At 38.1% G+C, this 24,587-nt stretch overlaps 1 protein-coding gene across 1 annotated transcript in view; it reads right to left on the minus strand.

Annotated features, from left to right (window-relative positions):
• Positions 1-4,735: 4,735 nt before the first annotated feature.
• Positions 4,736-24,587, minus strand: part of SUSD5 (sushi domain containing 5) — a 43,811-nt gene continuing 23,959 nt past the window's right edge. The window contains exons 4-5 of the mRNA XM_068670565.1: positions 16,461-16,649; positions 4,736-6,177 (exon numbers count right to left, since the gene is read on the minus strand). Coding sequence (XP_068526666.1) covers positions 4,913-6,177; positions 16,461-16,649 — 1,454 coding nt within the window. The 3' untranslated portion in view covers positions 4,736-4,912. The remainder of the gene's footprint in view (positions 6,178-16,460; positions 16,650-24,587) is intronic.

A 24,587-nucleotide genomic window follows, 5' to 3' on the forward strand; every position in this document is an offset into this window, starting at 1 on the left:
GAAGAGAATTCAAATTGGTCCATTTTCCAGAGCTTTACTGCTTTGGAATGCTAAAATATAAACTTAAAAGTTACTCAGATGCTGTTCTCAATTCACATGGAAAGCCCATCCCGTCCAACCAAGGACGTGCCGTTTTTTCACACTTGCCAGAATAAATTCTACATCAAATTAAAACTTGTTTCTAAAAGACAATCTATTCCTCTGAAAATCATATAGCGTGTCTGGCTTTACAAAGCTTTTTCTCAGTACATTGTTGCAATTAATACCCATCCTATTTTGCCACGTTTTTCAGTTAATTACTGGTCTTTATGGAAGGAAGACTTTGTAAATATTTCATTTTCTAAAGAGTCTTCATGAAAAAATGGTTTAAATAGCATGCGAATTTTACAGCTCTGAAAACGGAGTTGTGCTTAGACAAAGATTTGTTGGATTATAAAAGTACAAGTGTTTATTATGGCTGGTACTGAGAATAAACAGTTGCCCGCATATGCCAGCTACTATGGAAATATGTTTTTAAGTTCTAATGTGAGCTGTAAACCAAAGATACTTCAGTTAAAAAAATTCAATACTTAAACTGTAGGGAGAAGTAGTTGGAGCCAGAGAAAACATTCCCATTTAATAATGTTTGAACATAGAGCTGTGATGCAGTTTGTAGCAAGGCAGTAAGAAAAACCCACAACTAATCTTTCATTGCAGCTGTCTGAGCTTTTGGTTGTCTGCCATACTTTAAACAGCAGCTTCTTTTTTCTGGTGACTCAAGACTTGAATGACCTAGTGTGGAGAGTTTAAGCTATATACAAAAAAGAAGTTAAGTAAGAAATAGCCAAAGTGAGTTGGGTTGCACACCCCAGCAAACCAACGTTTTGTATCTTAAGTCCTCTTCAGTGCCTAGGAAAAAATATTAAAATAAATAGATACCTATTTATTTATTTTTGGCAAGGAAATATTCAGTGGTTTAGACACCCATCTCTTCTTCCTCCTCTCTTCTCTCTCCTTAGAGTACTGATGATGTATGGAAACTGAATTCTGTAGAGAGTTCTGAATTTGTTAAGTTTATAAATGCTGACCCTTTTTTTTGGTACAAAAAAACTTCCTAAGTTTTCTTTGAGTATTTTTAACTTTTTTTCCCTTTGATGTAGCTTTTAGGCAGGCCTTTTAAGCAGCAAAAAGTAATGAATATGTCTTTTTACTGATTAGTTCTTTTGCAAAGTCATTGAAATTTCTTACTTTCAAATGGAAATATGGGGGTCAGAGCTGTAACTTCATGTGACTAACTTTACAGAAAAAAAAATGGGGCTTTTTACCTTTGTCTCATTCTCACTATAACTTATCTTAAATTGATACATTTATGTATCTTCCTGAACTGGTGGTAATCCTGTAGTTTAACAATCTTACAACTATTGAATAATTTATTGCTATCACTAATTTTTAAAATTGTCATTCGTGGCTACCTATTATGATTTTTCACAGGTTGTATTATGTTAACACTACAAATTACTATACATATATTAAGAATAATTATTTTCACTGAAGAAAAAGAATCAATCTATGCTGATTCCAATGCTTGCAACAACAAATCCTCAACACAATAAAATTTGAGGTACAGTATGCAATAAACCAGTACAGTGCAATAAACTGTATATTATCCCCTATCTAGGAAATACAAGGAAAACAATGGAAATAAAGAAGGGGATTTCAGGTTGAGAACTTAACAAACACATAAGATCTGTGATCGTAATGTTTCTGTATAAAGGGGAGCAAACACCTTTTTTTTCCAAGGTCTGGAACCCCAAACCAGGAAAAAGGCTTGCTACTGTGAAGACTCTCTGTAGCTTTAACGTGATTCCTCACAGCATCACTTCTCATCCTGCCTGGTAGCAAATTCATACAGGATGGTGCCAGATGCAGCAGGAGCTGATCTCCTGGACCAACTAATAGGTAATTGTGGACAATGGAAAAGAGAAGAGAGGTAGAATATCATAGTCTTGGTGCTGGTGAGTTAACTCTGGCCATCCTGCTCTACGTGGCTTTCCTAAAAGAGTGTAATAGATTATTTTCATCACAGGGCAACACATCAATCTCTTAATGAATAGATATCATAAAATCATGCCTGATATTTCCACTTTTACTTTTTGCTTTCCTAACTTCAACCCACGTCTGTCACTTCTAGCTCTTACTGCCTGTACTGAGCAATTCATCCTTGTATTTTGGCGTTATCATCTTCAGATTTTGTATTTACTGTGCTGTATTGGTTGTTCTCCATCCCTACTGTCTTTGACCAGCCAAGTTTCACACACAAAAGGAGGTCTAAGTCTAACGTATCATTCATGGACTGTTTATCCCTCTTTTTTTTTCTTTTTCTTTTTCTTTTTTTTTTTTCCCCGAACTCCATGAATCATTCCGGTAAAATAAAACTGTGAATACATGCAGATGCTGCTGCATGGGGATGAATGCTCTTCTGAGCAGAAATGAGATAGCAACCTAAGCTGAACACTTTTCAGCTAATTTTTTAATATCGAAGTGTCTTCTACAAGAATTATTCAAGTGACAGGCTTGTCTTTTTTCTATAAATACGTAGGTAAACTGGATGATTTGCACAAGAGCACACACAACTGCTTCCTTTCGCTTTTCTTTAACTTGATTTTTATTTAAATACCTCCAAAGCATTGTGTTAATGTACATTTTCTTCTGGTTCATGATGAATAACAAGTATTTCTACGTCTCAAATAAGATCCCTGTACAGTTTGTGTTTGAATTATATTTTGAGTCTCATTTTTACAGTTCAGTTCCTGAGACAAACAGTAAAGACTTGTCATTCTGGATAATGCTTCACAGAATTGTAACACACATTTGTATCTTTCATTTAAACAATATTTTAATGGATGTTCCTGTGTTCATTTTCAGCATATTTCCATAAGATTAAACACAGTATATTTTAGTTAACAGTCTCCATAAAGTTCCTTAGTACTAAATCCATTGTTTTTTAAAAACTGCTGCATAAAAAAAAATTGTTTACAACATAAAATCTAGGTTATTTCATATTTTAGAATGCATTAAAAGCATATAGTCATGCATATGTCAGAGAACACAGTATTTACAAATCTGTACAGTTTTTCTGTTGTTCTTTAATTACTGTGGCTTTTTCCAGGCAATTAGGTTTAACTCTTAACATGCTGAAGACAAATTCTCCAAGATATTGTGTATCTGTCATTTAAAAAATCTTTGTTTTCCTTACCAGCATTGGGATTGATTGATGGATGCATGCATTGATGCCTGACGGGCCAAATTCTGCACTCCATTTTATAAAGTTAACTAACTTCCATGGAGTTAGAGGTGATTGCTACTGTGACTCAAGGCAGATCATGAAATTGGGAGGGCTCCACCGAGTCACCTTTTATTATTCCAGTATTTTGATGTGTTGAACTGCTTGAGCATTTTGGCTAAGGTTGTACAACATAGTGGCAGATGAATTCATTTCTGACCTGCAGATTATTCAGAGTTGTCAGTCTTTCTCCTTTTCATTCAGAAAGTTAAGGAAGAATATTTCATACTAAACACACCAGAACTGTTTGAAGGGATTCTAGAAAACATCTTCCTCCATCTTCCTCTATATCCACAGTTATTTTCAAAACTGTTTGACATGTAACATGCTGTTGGAAAAGCCTCTATGTTTTCATGCAAACACCCAGTATAAAAGTCAACTTTTTGCATTTTGTCAAGTGGATGCAATTTCTCTCTTTCCGAAGTTTACCTTTAAGACTACAAAAAGCAGCATTCAAAACAGTTGCCCATTTCCCATCATCAGTCGTTGCCCATCCCAGACACCTCTTCAGCTGACGAAAGAGCAGAATGGTGAAAATCAGTCATTTCACAGAACTCATATGGCAGAAATATTACATGTAGCTTCGGTTGCCAGACGTACTACTGACTGTGAATTAAAACTCAAAATCTTGGTCAGTAGCTATCATGCTCAGAAAAGCGACTGGCTTCAGATTAGGTTCCCCTGCAAGGTACTTCATCAATGTCTGTTCTGTAATATGACATTATAACACCTGAAATCAATGGTGCTCTGACTCCTCTCCTGCTGACATTAAAGGAAATATGGCCTTTGCAGTATTCTCTGAATTCCAGGGAGGCATCATCATTTCTATAAAAGGTTAGTATAAGAATGGCACTTCTTCACTAAGGCTAAAAGAACACCTTCCATAAAAATATCATAGCAATCCAACACTTTTGGCTTGTTGAATTCATTACACTGAAGAAAAGTACCTTAGTAATCATTGCAATACTATCCATTAAAGTATGGTAGCAAATAGTTTTTCTTTTAAAGACATGTCAAGCAATAATTTGTTATGGTGGTTTATCCTGACAAACTTGGTCAGGTTCTCAAAAAGGAACGAACAGCAAATGTGTGGTTGCTCCAAAAACATCCTTCTCCCCTCCATTCCTCCTTCTTTCCCCATTCCACTGAGAATAGTCCAAGGAGGCCTGACCAGCCCTGCCATTAGATTATAACCAGGTAACACAAAAATTAATCAATTAATCAATTAATCAATTAATAGGAGCAAAATGTAAAAGAGGAACAAATTGTAGGTGTACTAGCAAGCAAACCATGCCCTGCTGATGTCTCCCAAAGACTCTTGTGATAAAAACATAATTTACATTATTTAGCTCTGAAAGGTCAGATATGCTAAACTGTGATTTCAATCAGATGAAATCTTTTCTGTCTTCTGTGTTCTTTTAGTTTGTTGGGTTTTGTTTGTTTGTTTGTTTTTGTTTTGTTTTGTTTGTTTTGTTTTGTTTTTTTTCTGCTTTCTGCACTGCTGGATTTTAGTATCCAAGAGTCATTTGATCCTTCTAGCATCAATATGTTTTTCTTCTGATATCAGCATCTCTCCCCAAAGACCCCTGGTTAGACTTTCTGCATTTCAATGTGTTGGTGGTGGTAGTGGTGGTAGCAGTGATGCCTGGGTTGACACCTTCCATTTAGTTTATAGATAGAATTTTTCTGCTGCCGTTTTTTGAAAAAACACACAGCCAGTACAGCTGCAACCAGAAACAAGCACAGAAGAATCACAATTACCGCTATGATAGCACCTTTACTTGACTTGGGGCAACCCTCTCCCTCACAAGGTTCAGAAGTGGGGACAGGGTTTTCTCCAAGGCCCTGGGTGAGATTTTCTTGCTCGGCTAATTCCTGGGGTGATGTGTCAGTAATGATATTTGGAGCTGGTGCCGTGGTTGCTACTTGCGTCGGGTAGGCTGTTGTTCCTTTTGCTTCATAGGTAGTGTGATCAAAGGGGCTGACCATCATAGAGGTTTCTGACGTGGATGTTTTTAGGCTGCTTATGTCCAACAGCATTGTTGTATCGGGTTCCTGAGTCACAGTTTCCAGAGATGTAGTTGGGTGGTCCCATGCGACATCATCATAACCTCTGCTCACACTGAAGTCCTCCAGACCACTCACTGATGTAGGTGGTACTGGTGTCTCTTTGGCCCCTTCATCATCTATCCTCGTTGTTGTTGCCACAATTTGTGTTAAACCTTCCTCTGGAACTGGGCTACCATTGCCCAATTTTCTAACTTCAACATGATTTGGTTGGTCAGTTGTGAGGACAATGTCTTCTTCTGTTCCCATCGATCCATCAGCTTTATCCCCCTCCTCTTCATCATCCTCTACCACTTGTGTTACAGGATAGCCATCTAACCAAGACTCATCAGTAATGGCAACTCTGTCTATCTCTGCCTTTGTATCATTGTTTGTGAGAATGGGTCCAATGGGGAAGTCCTCACTGTCATAAAACATTTTTGCACCAGGTTCATCATAGACTGTCTTCACTCCAATATAGTTATCACCCTCAGAAAACTGTACTTTAGTAGAATCATCTGTCTCTTTCTCTGATTCAGGCTCACTGAAAGCCTCTGATGGAAACCAAAACAAATTTTTTTGGCTTAGGAGTGAAACAGGGGATTCAGTTGGTACCCTGCTTCCTTTTTCAGGAGTATGTGTGTCCTGAGTAACCTCTCTGGTACTTTCCTCTGAATTCTTACTGAAAGAAGGCTGTTCTTGTTCCTGCTCAATTTCCTCTTTGCCATTGGCATGTTCATTCTCAACAACTGGTATTGATCTGTCATCAGGAAAATTATCTTCATAGTCAATGTGTGCCTCCGTTTCATCTAGAAAAGTTAAAAAATAAAATAAAATCCAACATTTAATTTCTTCAGAAAAGTGATTTGTTAAAAACATTTGTTAAAACAGCTGTAAAGAAAGATGCAACGAGGTCTGATTTTTAGACAGGATTTTTCATTCAGTGTTATTGTTTATTTGAAAAGGGGATTCTCCTCCATAAGCCTGATAGTCAATATGAACTTTTAAAAAAATTATAATAGGTGTCAATGCTAACTGCTAACAACTTGTGTTTCCAGATTTTAAAATGTATATAAATAACTTAGTTAGAGGATTTACTTAGAGGTTTCTTTCAGTTGCTCATTGTTTTCTCAAACATTTACTCTCCCTAACATGACTTTTTTCAAACTTTAGGACAAATTTTCATTATTTTCAAGCAATAAATAGGTGTGGAGAGGAATGCATACTTGAATGTATTCAATTAATAACCAAACTTTTTTTAAAGATAAAACCTTTTAAGTTTTACAGCAACTTCATCTGTTTTCAGACAGAAGGATTGTGCTTAGTACTCAGTGTTCACTTTTTCATCATTACAGTATTTTCCTGAAATGACCTCGGAGTTGCAGGGATAGGACACTTGCGGCCAAGTGAGCAGAGTAGTATTTCTCATCCCATAAGAGCTTTTCAGAACTGTCCAAGGAAGACCCCTGTCACCAAAACTGATACTGCTTTCTGCTTTTCTTCATCTGGAGAAAGAAAGAAAGCTTGAACCCCCAACTGCAAGGGTAGAAAACTCTGGCTCTAACACCTAGATATCAAGATAATACTGCCTGTTTCTCTTGGGCTTCTTATTTTAAGAAGCTGAATGTTACCAAAAGAGAGAGACAGCAAGAATAAAAAAGGAAAAAAAAAAAAAACACAAAACAAAACAAAGCATAACACATAGTGCAACAGAGAGTTGGATTCATCACAAAGTTTGAGTTTGATTTAGAAATATTCCCCATGCCTTGCCAGACCTACCACTCTTAGTAAAATAGCCTTCAATCAAAGCATGAAACTAAGTGTTTGAATTTGAATGAAATAATGCATTGTAACTTATATTTCTTCCACTCTTCTAAACCTTAGCCCAAATGCCCAAATGAAAACTTTTCCAAGCTAGACTACATGGTTGATTTTCAGCTCACACCAGTTTTACTCCATAGAAAGTTGATGTAATTGCTGAGATTTATGCTGGCATTAAAAGTCCTAGAAAATAGTGCCTTGGGACATGGAAAATAAAGCAAACTGATTAAGGGTGATAATTTTTCTTTTTCAGAGAGTTTTTAGTCTTTTATGAAGACAGTGAAGCAATAAACTGGGAATGACATGGGAAACAAGAAATTAATAGAAGCTGCATTACAAAACAATGCAGTCATAAAGCCTTATCTTTTTTCGTCTTTTTACACTCAACCGATTTTGAATCACATTTTCATCTGGGGCCCACCTCAATTTCTGAATGAGTCACATTTTCCTTGGAGACTCCTTTCCAGACTTCTGGCAGAGCCATATTTGGTCTACTCTTAAGAAAGATTAGAAATATTGTCAAACCAGTCTGACCAAAAACCACTTAGCGGTGATACAGCTCACACTACCTTACTTTTTGCCAGAACAGCTTAAGCCAGGTGCCAGAACAGAATGAGTATTAGCAAAAGGTATTTTTCTTGGAATAGCATCTGGGACTGTCATAAAGTGAAACAGTTATGCTGAGGAAACTGAGATGTATGACATAGCCTGGAGAGAGTTAATACCTATGTGAAAGTTACTGTGCTGGAGAACTGGACGTGCTCAGGAGGTCCCCTCATCTCGCATCAAGGACACATGGTGAAGTCTGCACAGGATGCAGCAGGGCCAGCAATGGGTCTCTCTCCCTCCTGGTCCTGGTCTCCTCATCTGCTTGAATAATCCTCTAGATCCTCTTTGTCCTCTCCAAAGTAGGAAAAAAAAATCCCACATGGTTCAAAGACAATTTAACAGACTGGGAATCCTGCTATCAATGCAGAAAGTGTCCTTTATCACTTTTCTAATTTACCTCAAAATCCTTTTCCAACAACATTTCAGACTTTAGCTAATGACTACCTCTGAATACCAAAGCATTTTAACAACGTATTTACGAAACTCTGTGTGGGCCATTGCTATGTAACATTTATAATAGCCATCAAATGCTAGTCTCACCTTGTTCCCTTGTCTTGCTCTCAAGGAATTTTTCTATCTGGTGCTGTCTTTACACAGAAACTTTGTCTCAGGCCACTTTATCCTCTTAGCATCCAGATCCCTTTTAGAAGTTGGTATCTGCCATGCCTAAAATTCAAGACATCTTATAGCTGTCTACTGGATATACCTGAACAACAACATCTTAATGTGAGAACTCACCACTTACCAAGTGTGATGTTCATTGGTTTCATTTTTGAGATAAATCACACCAGTCTATCTTAACCTTTATGTTTTCTATACTTCTAACCATTTTTGCCACTTATTTATTTTTCAGACTAAAGTAATTCAGCTGAGGAGGAAACATGGATTTTTGTTATTGTGTTCTAGTGTACACACATACATTCATGTACAAGGGTTATATTTATGTGCTTGTGTTGTTTCCTCTGGAACTATTATCTGGCTATCAAAATGAATAGGCAGCTAGCATTCATCTGATTGACTGGTGTGGACCATTGGTCAACGATTAATGACTGCAATACTACACTTTTTATATATTTGAAGCTCTCTCCCTTTAGTGCCTTTCCTTCAGTGTACTTTCAGTCCTATAGAAGAAAGTCCTGTGGAGACACATCAGGAAAGAGCATGTGCGCCTAGGTGAAAACAAGTCCTCCGTCTATCAGAACATATTATGGGTTTGTTGAGCCATCAGTCTGCTGATTCATCAATCTGAGCCATCAAACCTGCTGTCTTTTGAGCTGATCCTGTATGTATAGAAATGAATTGGTGCTTTCTTAATGCTCAGCTGAGGAAAGAAAAAGCCCATTATAGTCTAAAGAGAGCCTGAGATTGAAGTTCATTATGTACTGCTTCTCACTGCATAAGGGAGTCTTGTTCCTTTTGACAATCAGATTGTGGTCCAAGTTGTAAAGCTGCTATAATGTATTTTCATATGCAATCTCCTCTATTTGTATAGTTTATAGCAAAGACTATCAACATAACTAATGTTAGCTTATGGGATGCCAGAATGAAAGCAACTATTGAGCTCTCTAACCATCAAAAGAAATTACAGACCCCTTACTCTGAAGCTTTGATTTATATGATCCTGAATCGATTTACACAGTAATAATAATAGTCTATTCTTTCTTCTGGACCTCAGACCTTCAGCTGGGGCTTAGATTTAGTATTTACTGAGTTTGTTTTACCATGACAGTCTTTTAAATCAGCTGTGAGTGTGATTTTCCAGGAACAGATTGCACAACTTTTACACTTTTCTTTGCTCGTCTCATCAGTGCTTTCTAGAGCTTTCCAGCTCTATGAATTTCAGCCTCAGAACTGAAGAGCAGTGACCATAGTAGATTCAGCTCAACCTCTTATCCAAGTTGTTGTAACCTTTATTTGCATGCATTTTAAAAACAGCTATCAACTGATTTACAAAAACGTTTGCATCTTCCTTCCCAGCCAGGCAAGTCTGGTTTTAAGAAGAGCCAACACTGACGTTAATTAGTTGGAGACTGAAATCTTTCTATATTTGGTCATTGTTATATCTTACCCCTCCTGTCCTCTGGCAGACTGAAGGATCAGTGAGTTTTGATTCACTGTCTGAGGGATTACAGAGGCTGAAATGAACATTTTCCAGCAACAGATGCTGAAATGGCATGCTGTCAAAGATGTGAAGCTCAATTAAAAGGTAAAATCCTTTTAATTTAGCTTTGTCCTTTTTGGGAAGCATCCAGTTTCAAAGAGTTTTCATCTCCTTCATCTTTCGATCCTAATGTGAAAACAGTGACCAAACATAGAGACAAGCAAAACCAAAGAGTTTTCCACACTCTAGGATTAGTTTATTTCTTCTTCTAGATAGCATATTGGCATCCTAGCTCTATTTTGAGTGTTGTTATTTTGGACAACCATGAAGTGCACTGCATGTTTCATGGAAGTATTTTTGGAGTACAGGAAATAGAAACTTGCTTCTATGTAGACCATCACCATAAACATTTTTACTGTATAAAAACATCTTTATTCTAGGAATCTCAGAGTAGCTACAGCAAACATTATAAATCTGGCATCTGTCTTTAAGGGTGGGAAGGAAAAGAGCTTTTACATGGATTTGCCTAAGATCAGTCAGGTTTGTAAACTACAGCATCTTGAAGAATTATCTATTTGATTTGGATCAGGCTTAGGCACATGAACACACTTCTGTCAAATCAACTAGAGCATACTAGAAGATAGGATTCATGTTGCCTTTTGTCACTTGCAACAACTACAAGAGGGAGGATGATTTTCAGTCTGTCTGAAAACCCACTAACATAAAAACATAACCCATCATAGTTTTTCAAACTAATTTGACTTGGCAGAATTGGTTCATGCCAGATCGATATTTTGCATTAAACTAATACAACAGCAAAGTGACAGACCTGAAAAGAGAGCCAAAGTTTTTCATAACAATTGGTTTGACAGGCCTTGAATGTATTTTTGCTTATTTTACTTGTCTGTCACAACTCTCTCGCCCACTCTCAGGAAAAAAAAAAAAAAAAAAAAAAAAAGGAAGAAAGAAATGAAATGTAAATAAGATCAAAAGCCAGAGACATGCGTTTTTGCCCTTTCCATTTAAAACAAACAAACAAACAAAATAATTAAATAATGGTGGTGGCTAGCCATGCTTATAAACCACATGAATGTGAATTAATAATACTCCTGAAGATTCAGAAAACAGTGTTTGAAGTAATGGGAGCAGTTGAATCAGGCAAAAAAAAAATAAAAATGGGGGCTGTAGATGAATCTTTCAGTGGTATTCAAAGTCCCATAAATCCTTGCCACTCTGAAATCAGAAGTATGTCCTTATTGCAGAAAAGCTAGACTAGCAGTGAATGTGCAAGGACAGCACCCAAGTGTTGATGCTGGGAAGGCTTCTTAGACATGAAGAAGATAGGACCTCTCCTGCCACAAGCTTATAGTTGAAAATCCCAAAGCAGACAAGGGAAAAAGGATAAGTGCCTTATGTTCTTCCTAGACAATTTTAGGGTAGAAATGTGGCATGATTTCCCAGCCATCTAATCTGCCTTCTGTTCTAGGAAGCATACTCTTGAGGATGCTTATCTAGTTTAATGCAATGTATCCCTAACTCCCGCTGAAATGTCAGTATTAACACTTTGGATATTGAACCAATACTTGAGAGGAGAGGAGAGGAGAGGAGAGGAGAGGAGAGGAGAGGAGAGGAGAGGAGAGGAGAGGAGAGGAGAGGAGAGGAGAGGAGAGGAGAGGAGAGGAGAGGAGAGGAGAGGAGAGGAGAGGAGAGGAGAGGAGAGGAGAGGAGAGGAGAGGAGAGGAGAGGAGAGGAGAGGAGAGGAGAGGAGAGGAGAGGAGAGGAGAGGAGAGGAGAGGAGAGGAGAGGAGAGGAGAGGAGAGGAGAGGAGAGGAGAGGAGAGAAAGGAAGGAAGGAAGGAAGGAAGGAAGGAAGGAAGGAAGGAAGGAAGGAAGGAAGGAAGGGAGGGAGGGAGGGAGGGAGGGAGGGAGGAATGTCATATAGCAACCATCAGTTTATTTTCTGTGCCTGCAGGACGGCCACTGCATGGCACATACTGTCTGCTTTCAGACCTTACTACAATGACAATCTTCAGGATATATTTTGTGAAACAGATATGTTCTCTCCACAGAAACAGAAAAAATAATAAACTGCAAAAACATGTATTTCCCTGTTCTCTGCTTAAGGTTGCTTTGTTGGGTTGGATATCCCCATGTTTTCAGCTAGAATAGAGCATCTTTTCATAATGACAATTTGCAGGAAACACTAAACATACAGAAGACACTTTTTTTTTCTTTTAAAAAATCTTGATTAAAAATTGCAGACCATTCCCTCATATCTGTAATTTACAATAAAGTTATGTGCAATATATTGTATTGTTAATTTTCAGCACAATTTCTTGTATCCAGAATCCACTTAACATAACACCAAAATTAATTGTTTCAGTTATAACCATAGCCAAATTCTGCCAAAATATTTTGGAGATAAGTGAGTATTGATGAATAATATATATATATATTTTTTGTATTTAATTGATGGATTTTCTAACTGCACAGTTGTACATTTACATCCTGTGTGCCAGAACAGACCATTTCTATTCTGATTGGATGAAAACAGAGAGGAAAGATGATCATAAAGCTACTTCAATAAGTGCCCATGTGCTATATTTAGCTGCTGGTAAGGTGATAGGTCCTCAACTCTGAATCTACTCTTAGTGTGCAATTATGAATGCAGAGCAGACCAAATTCTCTTAGACAAGCACAAGGAAAACCCAATTACTGATGCTTAGTCAGATATTCTGCTTGGAAAGCTGGGCAGCATGACGTGGCAGTTACTGGCTAGGACAGTAACACATAGCTGAAACACGTGCGCATCTCAAGGAGTTTTATGAAGCTGGATAATTACTATCAGTGTTTCACAGATAAGCTGGATAAGGTAACAGAGAATATCATAGTGACTTGCCCATGGTCTCAGGATCATCACACAAGATTTAGGAGCAGGCCTGATTTCTTTTAATGCTCTGATGGGTGTTTTCTCCCTGTGATCCTGTTGCATTTGTGTAAAAGCATCAGGATGACCTCCCATTTCCAGCTGCTCACCCAGAGCAGATTTGGCACCAGGGAACCATATCATCTTACTGGCCTCTAAACATAACTTTTAGATGTTTGTTGTAGTGGCTTTACAATCATCTTTCCTCTGTTGTCAGCCGGTGAGAACAGAAATGGTCCCCTCTGCTAACAGGGACATAAATTGTGGGTTAAGTCCCATTACTAGCCTTCATGCCAGGGAAGTTATTCTTTTGCCTTCAAGCACTTAAAAATGGTTGTGTATGCTGTCTCCTGGAGCACTTAACTAATAATTATTCTGTTCTCTGCTATGGCCCCCAAATATCTGTCAACTGTAAATCAGGCTTCTTTTAATTAAAATCTATTTTTTTTTCTTCTTCAATAAATTATTTTATTTATTTATTTATTTTTAATAATGAACCATATCATCAATAAAACACATTTCAGTCTTCTTGTAAAGCTTCCTTTCTTAAAGAATTGTGATCAGGAGGGTTGAATAAATAATTAATGATTCACAGAATATATATAATGTTTTCTACCCCAGGTCCTTGAAGTGTTTTAAAAGCATTAATCAAAGGCAGCTCCTCAGCATGATATCTACATATAAATAATTTTTAAAATCATAATCCACAATGTTACATCTGCTCCCAAGTTCCAGTGTTGATGTTTGTGATTTTACAGCCACATTTTCCTATTTCTTTTAAAAATATTTTTCTCTCCCCTGCGGCTATATAAAAGGCTGAGGCAAAGCAGAGGAAATAGACTATTTATCCAGGGAAAACAGTGAAACACACACAACTTAAATGGCTTGACTCTTTCCTGTTTTTACTCTGGTGTAATGCAGTTTTATTTCTACATGTGGTGAAACTGGCATTTTCACAGTGAAAGAAAAAGAAGTGTCAGCTTGGTGCACCCTGTGGGAGATTCAAGCCCACTGGGTTATCAGATGTAGATTTTCTTTATCCCTTCTTTTCCTCTATATTCCCCCAACACCCTATCCAGTATTTCACTTAATCATCTGAATTGCTGTTTGCAATAACTGTTCTGGAAGCTGAAATCATTCAGGAAGACATCAGAAATGGTTTTGGTATCTCTACACCATTTGGTTGGTTTTGAATATCTGGTTCCCTGGTGCACAGACATGACTCATTGCTACTATGAGCTACCTTTCCTCCTGATTTTCCACCACCTGGTGGTATGTATTCATGAGTAAAAATAACTCCTTACAAGACCCTGGGCATTAAGAAATGTATAGGTGCTAAAATGGATGTGCTGACTCTAGCCTGTTTAGATTACTTCACTCCAATCCAGTTTCCAAGAAGCATGTACTTTCTGCTTGCTTAGTTGTTCAACAACTGCCCATTCCTTTGTTTAAGATGGATCTGTTTGACCACAAATATCACCTGAAAGATGTGATGCTCTCTCTGAATAACAGTCTGTAAGACTATCTGACTACTATTCTTAAACATTGGAGAAATTCTGAACTTTATGCACAGAGAGGAGTAATGTGAGAAACAGAATGAGTAGGCAGAATCGTGATGGCATCCAAATTATATCTCTAAACAAGGGGGAAACTTCAAAGTTTGTTGTAGAACCTAACACATATAAGGTAGATCTCTTTTTTTTTTTATGTTTAAGTTAAAGAAATTCTATTTTTATAATTTCCCAGAGCTTTTTAGCAGGTTTTTTTTTTTTTTTTTTAATAATAGTCCCATTCCTTGAGTCAAGCTATTTGGTAAGAAAATCCACTTTCATTCATCTTGAAGGGGTAAATATCTGAGTGGCTACTGTTGTGCTTGCCGAAGAAAATCCTGAAAGTGTGGTACATCTTAAAAATTCTATGCATTTTATTAAGGCAAGTTAAAAAAAAAATAAAAATATATATATATATATATATATATATATATTTAACTTTTCCACCTCACTGCCTAAATGTAACCCAAGTTGTATGTCTGTAGGTTACTATCACTCTCCAACAGCCTTCTTCTGTGGTACAGTCAGCTCTATTAATATGTTTTTAATTTCCCTAACCTAGTAAAATGAAGTGGCATTTATCATACATATAAGGCTAGAAGTTCAGGAGTGCTGTAGCATGCAGCAGGAAAGGGCTAGTTAAACCTAAGTTCAGCCACACTGGCTCCTCACAAGCCAGTGGACAAAGCGTGGGATTTAAAAGATGGATAACCATTGTATTACCCATTTGCATCCCAAATAAAAATTCAAGAACACCTGAAGGACAGTCATCCCAATTCCACCTAGTGATGAAATGGCGCAAAAGTGAAACTTCAAAAAACACAATATGAGGGCTGTACTAGCAGTAGTTCTGAATATGCTAGCAGATATACTTTTCACAGACCAAGTTTTCCTGTAAGCGTGTCCCACTGCAGCTGGAGCTGTAGGCACCCAGCCACCCTCACCTTGGTCCAGAAGCCCAAACAGCCTGTACTGGAGGCTTGGATTCTTCTAGCCACCTCATGTCATGAGCTACAAATACAAAGAAGCAGGGGGATTTTGCATATGGATCTGCTGTGCCCTTGAAAGGTATTGGCCCCTGTCTCTGTGGGGTGTTTTCACTTTTCCACAGGGGACAGCAGCATGCAGCATCATGTGAAAATATAACGCTGGTGACCAAGTGATGAAGTCACAGACAGCCTCAGCATGACTACTGTAAGGAAAGATGCTGTTTTGTGTAGGCCATGCTTAGCGTCTTCCTACAAAAAGATACTGGCTTTTCTCTATACTTTAGGTTTCCAAGGGCAAGAATAAACACTGAGTTTTCATTTCAATAGCCTGGTCTGTAGCAACTTTGTGGCTTTATGTGAAAATAAACAGAGCAGAGGACAAAAGCTACATTGTACACTATCTAGTAAACAATGTCTTTGGCTCACTGACACTGCCTGGGCATGACTTTTAAACTACTCTGAAAGAAATACCTTTGATATTTTTTGTAACATCAGTAGTAATCCCTTTTCTTGAGTAAACAAAGCAAGTACATGGAAAAGTTCCAAACCTCATTCAGGATCAGAATGAACACATACAAGATCAGAAAAAAATGATTTGCAGGAAAGGGCTGATTTTGCTATTAAATCCCTGAATGAAGGATCTTCCCAAAGCATTATTTCCACTAATTGAAAATGATGTTCAGTCTAAAGAAAAGGTGTATTGTGGGAAAGATAAGGAAGATGGTGGTGTAGAAGGTAAGTGCTGAATGATAACCTTGGGAAAAAACTTGCAGTGAATCCCTGAAATGGGTTCAGCAGATACGGCAAAGATAAACATAGAAGAAAACATTCCTTTTTTGTTTTATTTTAAATAGCTCCTGCTACCCTAATAGGAACTTTCTGCACATCCAAGTATGAGTAAGTTGTCATCTGCTATGGTTTACCACAATGTCTTTGAACAGCATTCTGAAAGAACCACTGGGCCAGCAAGACTTGTTTAGCAAGACCTTCACTGGGACGGTAGACCCAGGAGACATCCCATGTAGCCTGAAACCACCTTGGCTGGGCTGATAGGAGGCCGTGACCATCCGGAGGGGTGCTCCACGTGCCAGGCTTACCTTTGACACAGGCCTGAACCTGCCCGTACCACTCCCCGCAAGTGTCGCAGAGCAGCGTGAATGCCGCCTCCTTGTTGCCCATGACGTACCCCTGAGCACAAACATACAGCAGCTCATCCCCCATTTCAAAGCCAGTATGGCCGTGCAGAATGGTGTGAGGGAAGGATGGCGGGTCCCCGCATGGCTTGTCTGAAAGGATAAAAGAAGCCAGATTTTAGAGACCTCTCAATGGTCTTTAAATACAGTGCTAACAGAAGGGCTAAAATAACCCTGAGGACAAACCTACAGAAACAAATACCTCTTAACTGATTCACACTCTTATGCTCCTTCGTAACTATTTTCAGTTGTAATTGGGAAGGTATATATTGGGCTATGATCGTGATGTGATAGCTGTGATATTACTGGTGCATAAAGTTACTGATGTGCAACACTAACACATCTAGTAGGGCTTAGTTTCCCATCAGTCAGAACAAGTCAGGCTATAGCTGTCTTCTCTGTCTGTTTCCACAGAGGTTAATAAAGGCTTGGGTAGGCTGGGACTGGAAAGAAAAGCTTGGACACTTTTTTTTTTTTTCTTAACAGCAGAAAAGGTTGTGTAATTGTTCAAGACTGGTGCTTTAGTATCTACTAGATGGAGAAATGACCCAGTCCATGTTCACAGAAAGGAAATGCTGAGATGGACACAGCTTCTAGTCTTCCTCAAAATCAAAATTTACTTCTCAAATACTCACAATCCCTCATAAGAGATAGCTAACATACAATAAATGGTTAATAAATGGTTACTTGTGGTCTTCAACTTAACAGAATCCAAGGGTAACATAGCTTTGCTCTCTGTGAGCTAAATTTATCATAAGAAATCTGAAAATATGTTGTTTGATAATATTTCTGCTAACAGCATAGAGATCCAGGAAGTAAAAATTACAATAAGCAGTATCAAAACTGATTTTCATTTTTTTGTTCTGCATCACAGAAACACAGATTGGAACCATCAGACCTCTGTCAATACTAGTGTAAACTGAAGTTTTAACTCTCACTTTCAGGTTTGAACAGTCTTGGCTATTGTCAACAATGTGAGTTGAGGTCTTCTAGAGAACTGACAGGCACTGCAGTTTCTCTTCTCTCAAAGGTCTTCCCTGAAGAGTGGTTTGGCATGACACCTTGTTCTCAGTATTTGTCACCATCCTTTTTATAGTAGAACCTCTTGGTTACAAGAAAACAACCAACCAACCAACCAAAAAAACCTGCCACCAACAATTCCACAGTGCAAGAACATGGTCTTACCAAGAAACCCAATGAAGTGTGCAGTGTTAGTAAAAATAAACTCTTCTATATTCTTTTTCAAATATATATTTTTCCCCCAATGGTTCTAGAACACTTATTGACTGTAGAAGAAAAAACAAGTATTCCACTTGCCAAAATAACTGAAGATTCACAACATGCTTTGTCCTGATGCAGACTGAAAATAAAAAGGCTAATAGGTAGCAGCTCAGGAGCCCAGGATATGGGAAAGTCAGGGTCAGATCTGTGTTCAAGTATCAATCTCTCCTGTTGAAATAGTTTGTCTGCATACAAAAATCTAATGACTTAGTTGGCTAAGGAAATGTTATGTTCATTGAAAAGCTTTTTTTTTTTGGAAGTTGAAAAAATGACCTCCAAGTCTATAGTAGTCTTAAACTATGCTCCTAAAAAGTATAAACATTTTCAGAGAGCACCCCTGCTACTTTGCTCAAGCTTGCTTTTAGGACAGCATCTACACAAGAACAACATTTCCACAGACACCATTTCATATCCAGGGTTTTGAATGGGCAATAGTTTTGATGGAAAAGAGTCTTTTTTCAATCTAATTTCTGCAAAAGTTCAGGCTTGCTAGGGATCAAGCCCCTCCAGTCCCATAGATAGCCTGCATAGATATGTTGCCTGATAAGTTCCAGAGTTCCCATCACCTACACACTTCTGATCCAGGAATGGGTAAATACACGCTTATGTAGAAATATGACCTGTTTATGTTGACTGTTATTTACTTCATAATGAGATGAACATTATGTGATAAATATCCACGTTCTGTTAAAGTTATTTTGGATCAGGATTTTAAAAATTATCTGATGTCTAACCACTTCTTAACCAGGTATGCTGAAAAACATCTGCCACTAATTTAAGGGACACACTACTGAAGTTAAAGCTTTGAAGTTTATTCTCCATACTGTACACATACATATATGGTCTAACACCTTCAAAAGTTAGTGGGAGTTATGCATACATACACAGACAGAAAAAACAAGCTCTTGAGGCTACACAAAGCTCAGTTTATGTAGTCTTATGTAGGTTTGGCATCTGAGGAAGTAAGGAGTAGTTAGCAGCTAATGCATTTCCTGTGAACTGGTAGGATGAATAAAACTTGATGTGGATGAAAGGAATAAAAAATATTTTATTGCCTCATAGGAAGGCTACAGACCCCTGCATTTCATATACTTTATTTATGCAATCACTTTCATCAGAACAAATGGGAGCTGTGTGTCTGCTCTGAGACAAGAATTGGTCCCAAGGTTGTATAGAACAATTATATGTCAAAGAGTATTATTATCTACAAAGCCTTGCTTTTTATTATGTTGGCCAAAGGAAGCAGAAAAATAAAGCTTACATTGATTAAATATATTTACATTATGGCAAACACATTCAAAAACCCCACTATAATCTTCCAAGAAGGAAAGCAAGCTGAAGGGAGCTTTACTGTAAAATTTGGCAACAGATGTGGTAACAGAATAATGAGATCCTGAAGGAACGATCTGGCTGTTGTGTATAAATTGAAAGAAAAAGAGAGATTTTAAAGACATTCCTGGACAAACATTGTATATGGAACTGTTGAATCTCTCTTATGAGACTTAGTAATGTTGTGTCTTTGCTGCAGAGCATACTGAGTGACAGAGTGGACAAGACTAAGTAACAACCAATATCCTGCAGAGACATACTCCAGTTCTTGCATCCATTTTGCTATAGTATTCTTTTGTGTAAGAAGTATGGAAATTTTCAGGGTTTCATTTGATGGATCTCCGTCCTGCTGCAACCTCAGTTGCTATGACAATTCCTTCTCAGCATTTTATCAAGCCTGCTCTTTCTGGTACACTCACAGAAGTGATACTGGCTTAGAAGCTCATCAGACTGAGCCACTTCTGGGGACGCACTTCAGTTTTTTGTTTGTAGTCCTTGTACCAGGAGGTGGCAAAACAAAGATTTATTTGGAAGGACAGCCCGTGCCCAGTGTTGTCATTCAAGCAATTTTCTTCCTGGAATAGAGGAAGCAGATCTAGGCTATGAAGCGTGACAGAAGGTGTGTTGGCAGCAGTTTGTCATTTGGAGGAAGAGCAGTGGTCTTTAACAAGGTGACTACAGAGGTTACCTGGAGTGGTGACTGTGGTAGACGAGGACTGGGCTCTCCCTCTGCTGAGTGGGTGCTCTCCATCTGGAGTACTGCTTTTCACCTCCTCTATCCTTCCATAATCAGAGTATTTAGTTGGTGTTTGCTAAAAGATGATCCTGGTGCATGCTCCCAATTACAAGAGCCTGATGTGCTGGATTATTTTTCCTCAACACTCTGGCCCCATCCAGAGGTTCTTACATTCTGCCCACTTGTGCAAGATTACATCTACACACTTGAAAACTTTGAGTCCAGCTCTGAAAATCATGACCCTTGCTAAGTTTACCTCAGAGAGATCTGGAGTCCTAATGTCAGCTGAAAGCAGAAGACTTGGCAGGTGACCTTCTGGATGACATTTTATTAAGAAGACATGTTGCAAATCTGACCCACATATTGGCAGTGATGTCAAACACCTAACAGGACCTAAATGGACAGTTGAGCTCTAGTAAGCAAGGATGGATTAGGTTATGCCTCAAGAAAGCACAGCACAGACACATGGAAATGTGCAAGTGCACAGAAGAGCCTCATGTCAGCAACAATTTGGCATAGAGTGTTTTCTGGAGTGACAATACCCACTGCAGGCATGGAAGAAGTCAATATATATGAGTGGACTTCAGGATAGAGGCAACCTCTGACAACTGAGCAGGAATAAATGGCAGAGAAAGAATTTAAGTGTCTGGCACAGATATGTTAGCCAGGGCTAGTGCTGATTCTGGCTACAGACCTCTCAAGAGACTTAGAAACTGTTTTTTACAAGGGATTTAAGATGCCTCTTGTTAATTGATTTAGCACATTCAGTCTTGAATTATAGCCCCTCTGAAGAGTAAATTTAACACCAAACCATGTGTGGAAAGGAGTTTGTGACAGATGATTTCTGGCAAGAGTCAACACAAGTCACTTTGAGTAAACAACAACCCACCTCCCCAGTCCAGAAGCAGTTTCTCAATTTAAGCTCCATGCATCTCATCAGTTTGTAAAGGTTTTTAGAGACATTTTGATAAAATACTGTCTAGAGAAAGGACAGCCTACAATCAATGGAAAAAAACATCAACTCAAAATAGATGCAGACTTCAGCATCCACAACATCTGGCAGAGCTGCAGATCTACTGAAATCTGATTATCTACAATGGCTACTTAAACAGTGTCCTATGCTCTGAAAGCTGACATGAAACATCCTCTTTGATGTAAAATATCCCCTTTTACAACCATCCAATTCAGCAGTTTCCAGAGAGACCACTGAAATTTATTGGATGTCATCTTGTCATTAAGAAATTGAAAAATGCAACTCTTACTGCTCAACCCTGTGAAAGATGAGTGTGAATGTTTGATTTTTTCTTCTGGATTGCAGAGACACTAAAGTGTATGGAATTTTTCTTTTTAGATAAAAATAATTAGTACAAATAAAGTACAAAGAACCAAAACCCAAACATAGCCAATGTAAGCGCTGCTTGTAAGCTACTGATCTTAGGATGCCAATACCCCTTTCATCAGATAGGGTTGGTAAGAGTAACTTCATTTATTAGTTTAAATGACATCACCAGGAAGATGGAAATTCACTGTCAGCTATATGCAAAGCTCTGGAAAACAAAACTGTAGCAATAAAAAAAAGTGAAAAACTTAATATCCATAGCAAAGCATGGCAAATAAAAAGAAATGGCTTAAATATAAAACAAATAAAAAATTGACTGCTCTTTCAACATACATTTAATATATTTGATGTAAAGGATACATTCTTTTTTTTTTTTTTTTTTTTTCTTACTGGTGAAAAAAGCAAACTGAAAATGTACATAAGCCATCAACCTTTGATGGGTATCTGGAACCAGCAGTCATGTTTATCAAAGTTTGATTTGCATTTTGCTATATGCTACTACAAGTTTCTGCCTGTTTAGTTTTTCTATGATGGCAGCAAATCAAAGCCTTGGAGAATAGAGGTCTTACTTGTTGCCTGTAAATATCAGTGGGTCACCAAAAGAAAGAACCAGTAAAACATAAAACCTGGGAGTGATTAACAAAGAGATCATTGTAAAAAAAAAAAAAAAAAATCTGGTAGGAAAAAATTCCAACCTTGTGGTTTTCTGTTGTTCTTATTTTATTTATTTTATACTTAGAGGTGTTTTTTTATGAACTTTGATAGAGAACAAATACATGCTCTGTGGGCCAGATCTGACTTACATGCAACATTTCATTTTCATAATAGGCAGAATCTAATATGTTTTTAGGTAACTTTTGGCACTTGAGGTTGAGAGAAGCTTGTTTATCTCAGCAGATTCTGAACAGGTAAAGAGTTGCCTTCCTGGATCTAATGACAGCATAAAATATTATTTTCAGAGAAACTGAGAAGATATCCAATTTCTCTGTACTATTCAGCAGCATTCATATACTCAGAGCATTCATAAAATATAACAACCACATCTTTCCCAGTAAAACATAACTCAGAGCATCAGAGGCTGCTGTGATTCTTTACTGTGTGCAGAACCAAATCCATTTCAGAAGCACAGAAAAAAATTGTATTTTCCTCTTCAGGGTAAAAAAAAAGCCTGATCCTGTAAGCATCTGACCACTGTTGAGGCATGCTGGTGTATATGCTTCAGCAATTTGACTGAACTCAATCTTAATTGAGTAAAGATTAATTGTAAATCAAGGCCTAAGAAGGGACTTCTGCAATGATTTGGGCTAGAAGTTCCATGGGGGGTTGAGATGCCCTTTGCAGAGCCCTAAGAACAGAAAACAGTTGTTAAGCATAATGGTCAGTGTAGTTTCTGAAAAAGAGAAGGCTGATGTGACATTCCCTCTGCCTGTCCTCAACTTGCCAGCCTGTCTGAGCCTTCAGATGACTCCAAACAGCTTGGACAAAGAGGGAGAGCTGTTGAGCTTCTGCTCATTTTAGACAGGTTTCAAAGAGGAAAGATCCAGGCATCTTTTCCACTAGGATGACCACAGGTAGGACTCGGCTTTTATCTGTTCCCACAAGCATTGGTGGCCAGCCATCAGCACTGAATGCAGGTGGACAAAGCAGGTCACTGACTATGGCTGAGGCTGTGATGGGAGGTTTGCTGCTGTTATTTCTTACTGCATATCTGTTTCCTAAAACTGAAAGTGGCATCCTTCAAGTACATGATCTTTCAACATTCAACTACTTTGCGCTATCTTGTGTGCTACTGTGTGTTACATGCATGTGTGAAGGCTATTTCATTTCTGGACTTTGATCTTTTCATACCAGCTATGGACCAGTTTCCTTGCTGCACAACTTCACTTAAGCCTTTTCCCTCAAACATTGCATCCAAAGCATTTTTGTGTATTCAAAGACGGAACCTAACTGTCATCTGGAAAAGCTTCCATATTTAAATATTATTTGACAAATATATTGGCTTGATCATCCCACTCTGTCATCAGGAAACTCCCTGCCTTGTACAAAACAACTTGTTCACAAGTGGCTTCTTTTTAGCAAATGATCTGATTTTTCCCGAGTTTAAACTGTGCAGTTTCTGAGTATTAAGTAGGACTTCTTTCCAAAAACATTGTCAAATTGCGCTCTTATCTTCACCAATGCCCCTTTACTGCCAGCAGCAAACAAATGCAAAACACAAGCACAGTTCCTTCCCTGAGATACAGCTTCTATGTGTAATGCCAGAAGCAGCAGGTGGAGAGGGCCAGGGGAGAGCACAGGGCACAATAGAACAATGGTGGTCACTGCAATGATTTCAGCCCGCCACAGCTGCCCAACCCTCCACAAGTTTTTTCTCCTTGGGGGAATGATGACAAAAGAGAGATTTGAAGGAAGACAATGAGATAGTTTTGCAGATGTTTACAGGGAGCTGCTCTTATATGTGAGACACAACATGGCAGTAAGCACAAAGGTGCTTGTGTGACAGCATTAACCACTGGGTGACGTAGCTGGCATCGCTCATAGCAGCACGAAGCCTGGAGTTGACATCGTGGTAATTATTTGAGAGGATGGTCAGTCAAACTCTGCAATGTTTGAATTAATAGGTGTTTGTCACATTTCACTTCAACCACATCTTCATTCTCATTGCTGCCACTGACTCTTTATCAAAGTGCCCCCATGTTGTGAACTTAGTGTTTATCAGTAAATGCCATCTGCTTGTCCCTTCTTTTTTTTTGATATGAGATAGATGTGAAACTTCACTGCAGACACTAACAATCTGTTTCAGGGGTTCCCAGACTTCTTTATACAATTCTACCTAGCAGTAACAATTTATGTTTTGCCTTTGGACTACATCTGTGTAGCATTTGAATACCAAAGTCTAAGCTTCAACTTAAATTGGAAATTGTTTGGTTTTCAGAATCATCCATGATACACCAGTGTCCCCAGTGGGCCAGTATACATTTGTTAACAAAATAACAAACAAACAAAAATAAAATTGAGTCAATTAAATTACTTTCATATAAATACAATGTACAGATAGATATGCAACAACACAGTGTTTTGTGGTTGGAAGCCAGATTCCTGAATTACACTCAGTTACAGTGCTGAGTGCAGGAGATGCTTCAGGTATCTCAGATGGTGCCACATATATCCTTTTCCATAAATATGTTCTTTGAACACCAAAATGGTATCTTTCTGATCAACAGTGATCTTTAAGATTGATAAACTGCAGCAAAGACAAATGATAATGCAGTTTATTTCCTGCAACCAATGTCTTTGTAGCTGTTGGCTCACACAGTAGGACATTACTATAAAGATTTTTTTTTTA

The sequence above is a fragment of the Anas acuta genome, chromosome 2, assembly GCF_963932015.1.
Source record: "Anas acuta chromosome 2, bAnaAcu1.1, whole genome shotgun sequence".
Lineage (NCBI taxonomy): Eukaryota > Metazoa > Chordata > Aves > Anseriformes > Anatidae > Anas > Anas acuta.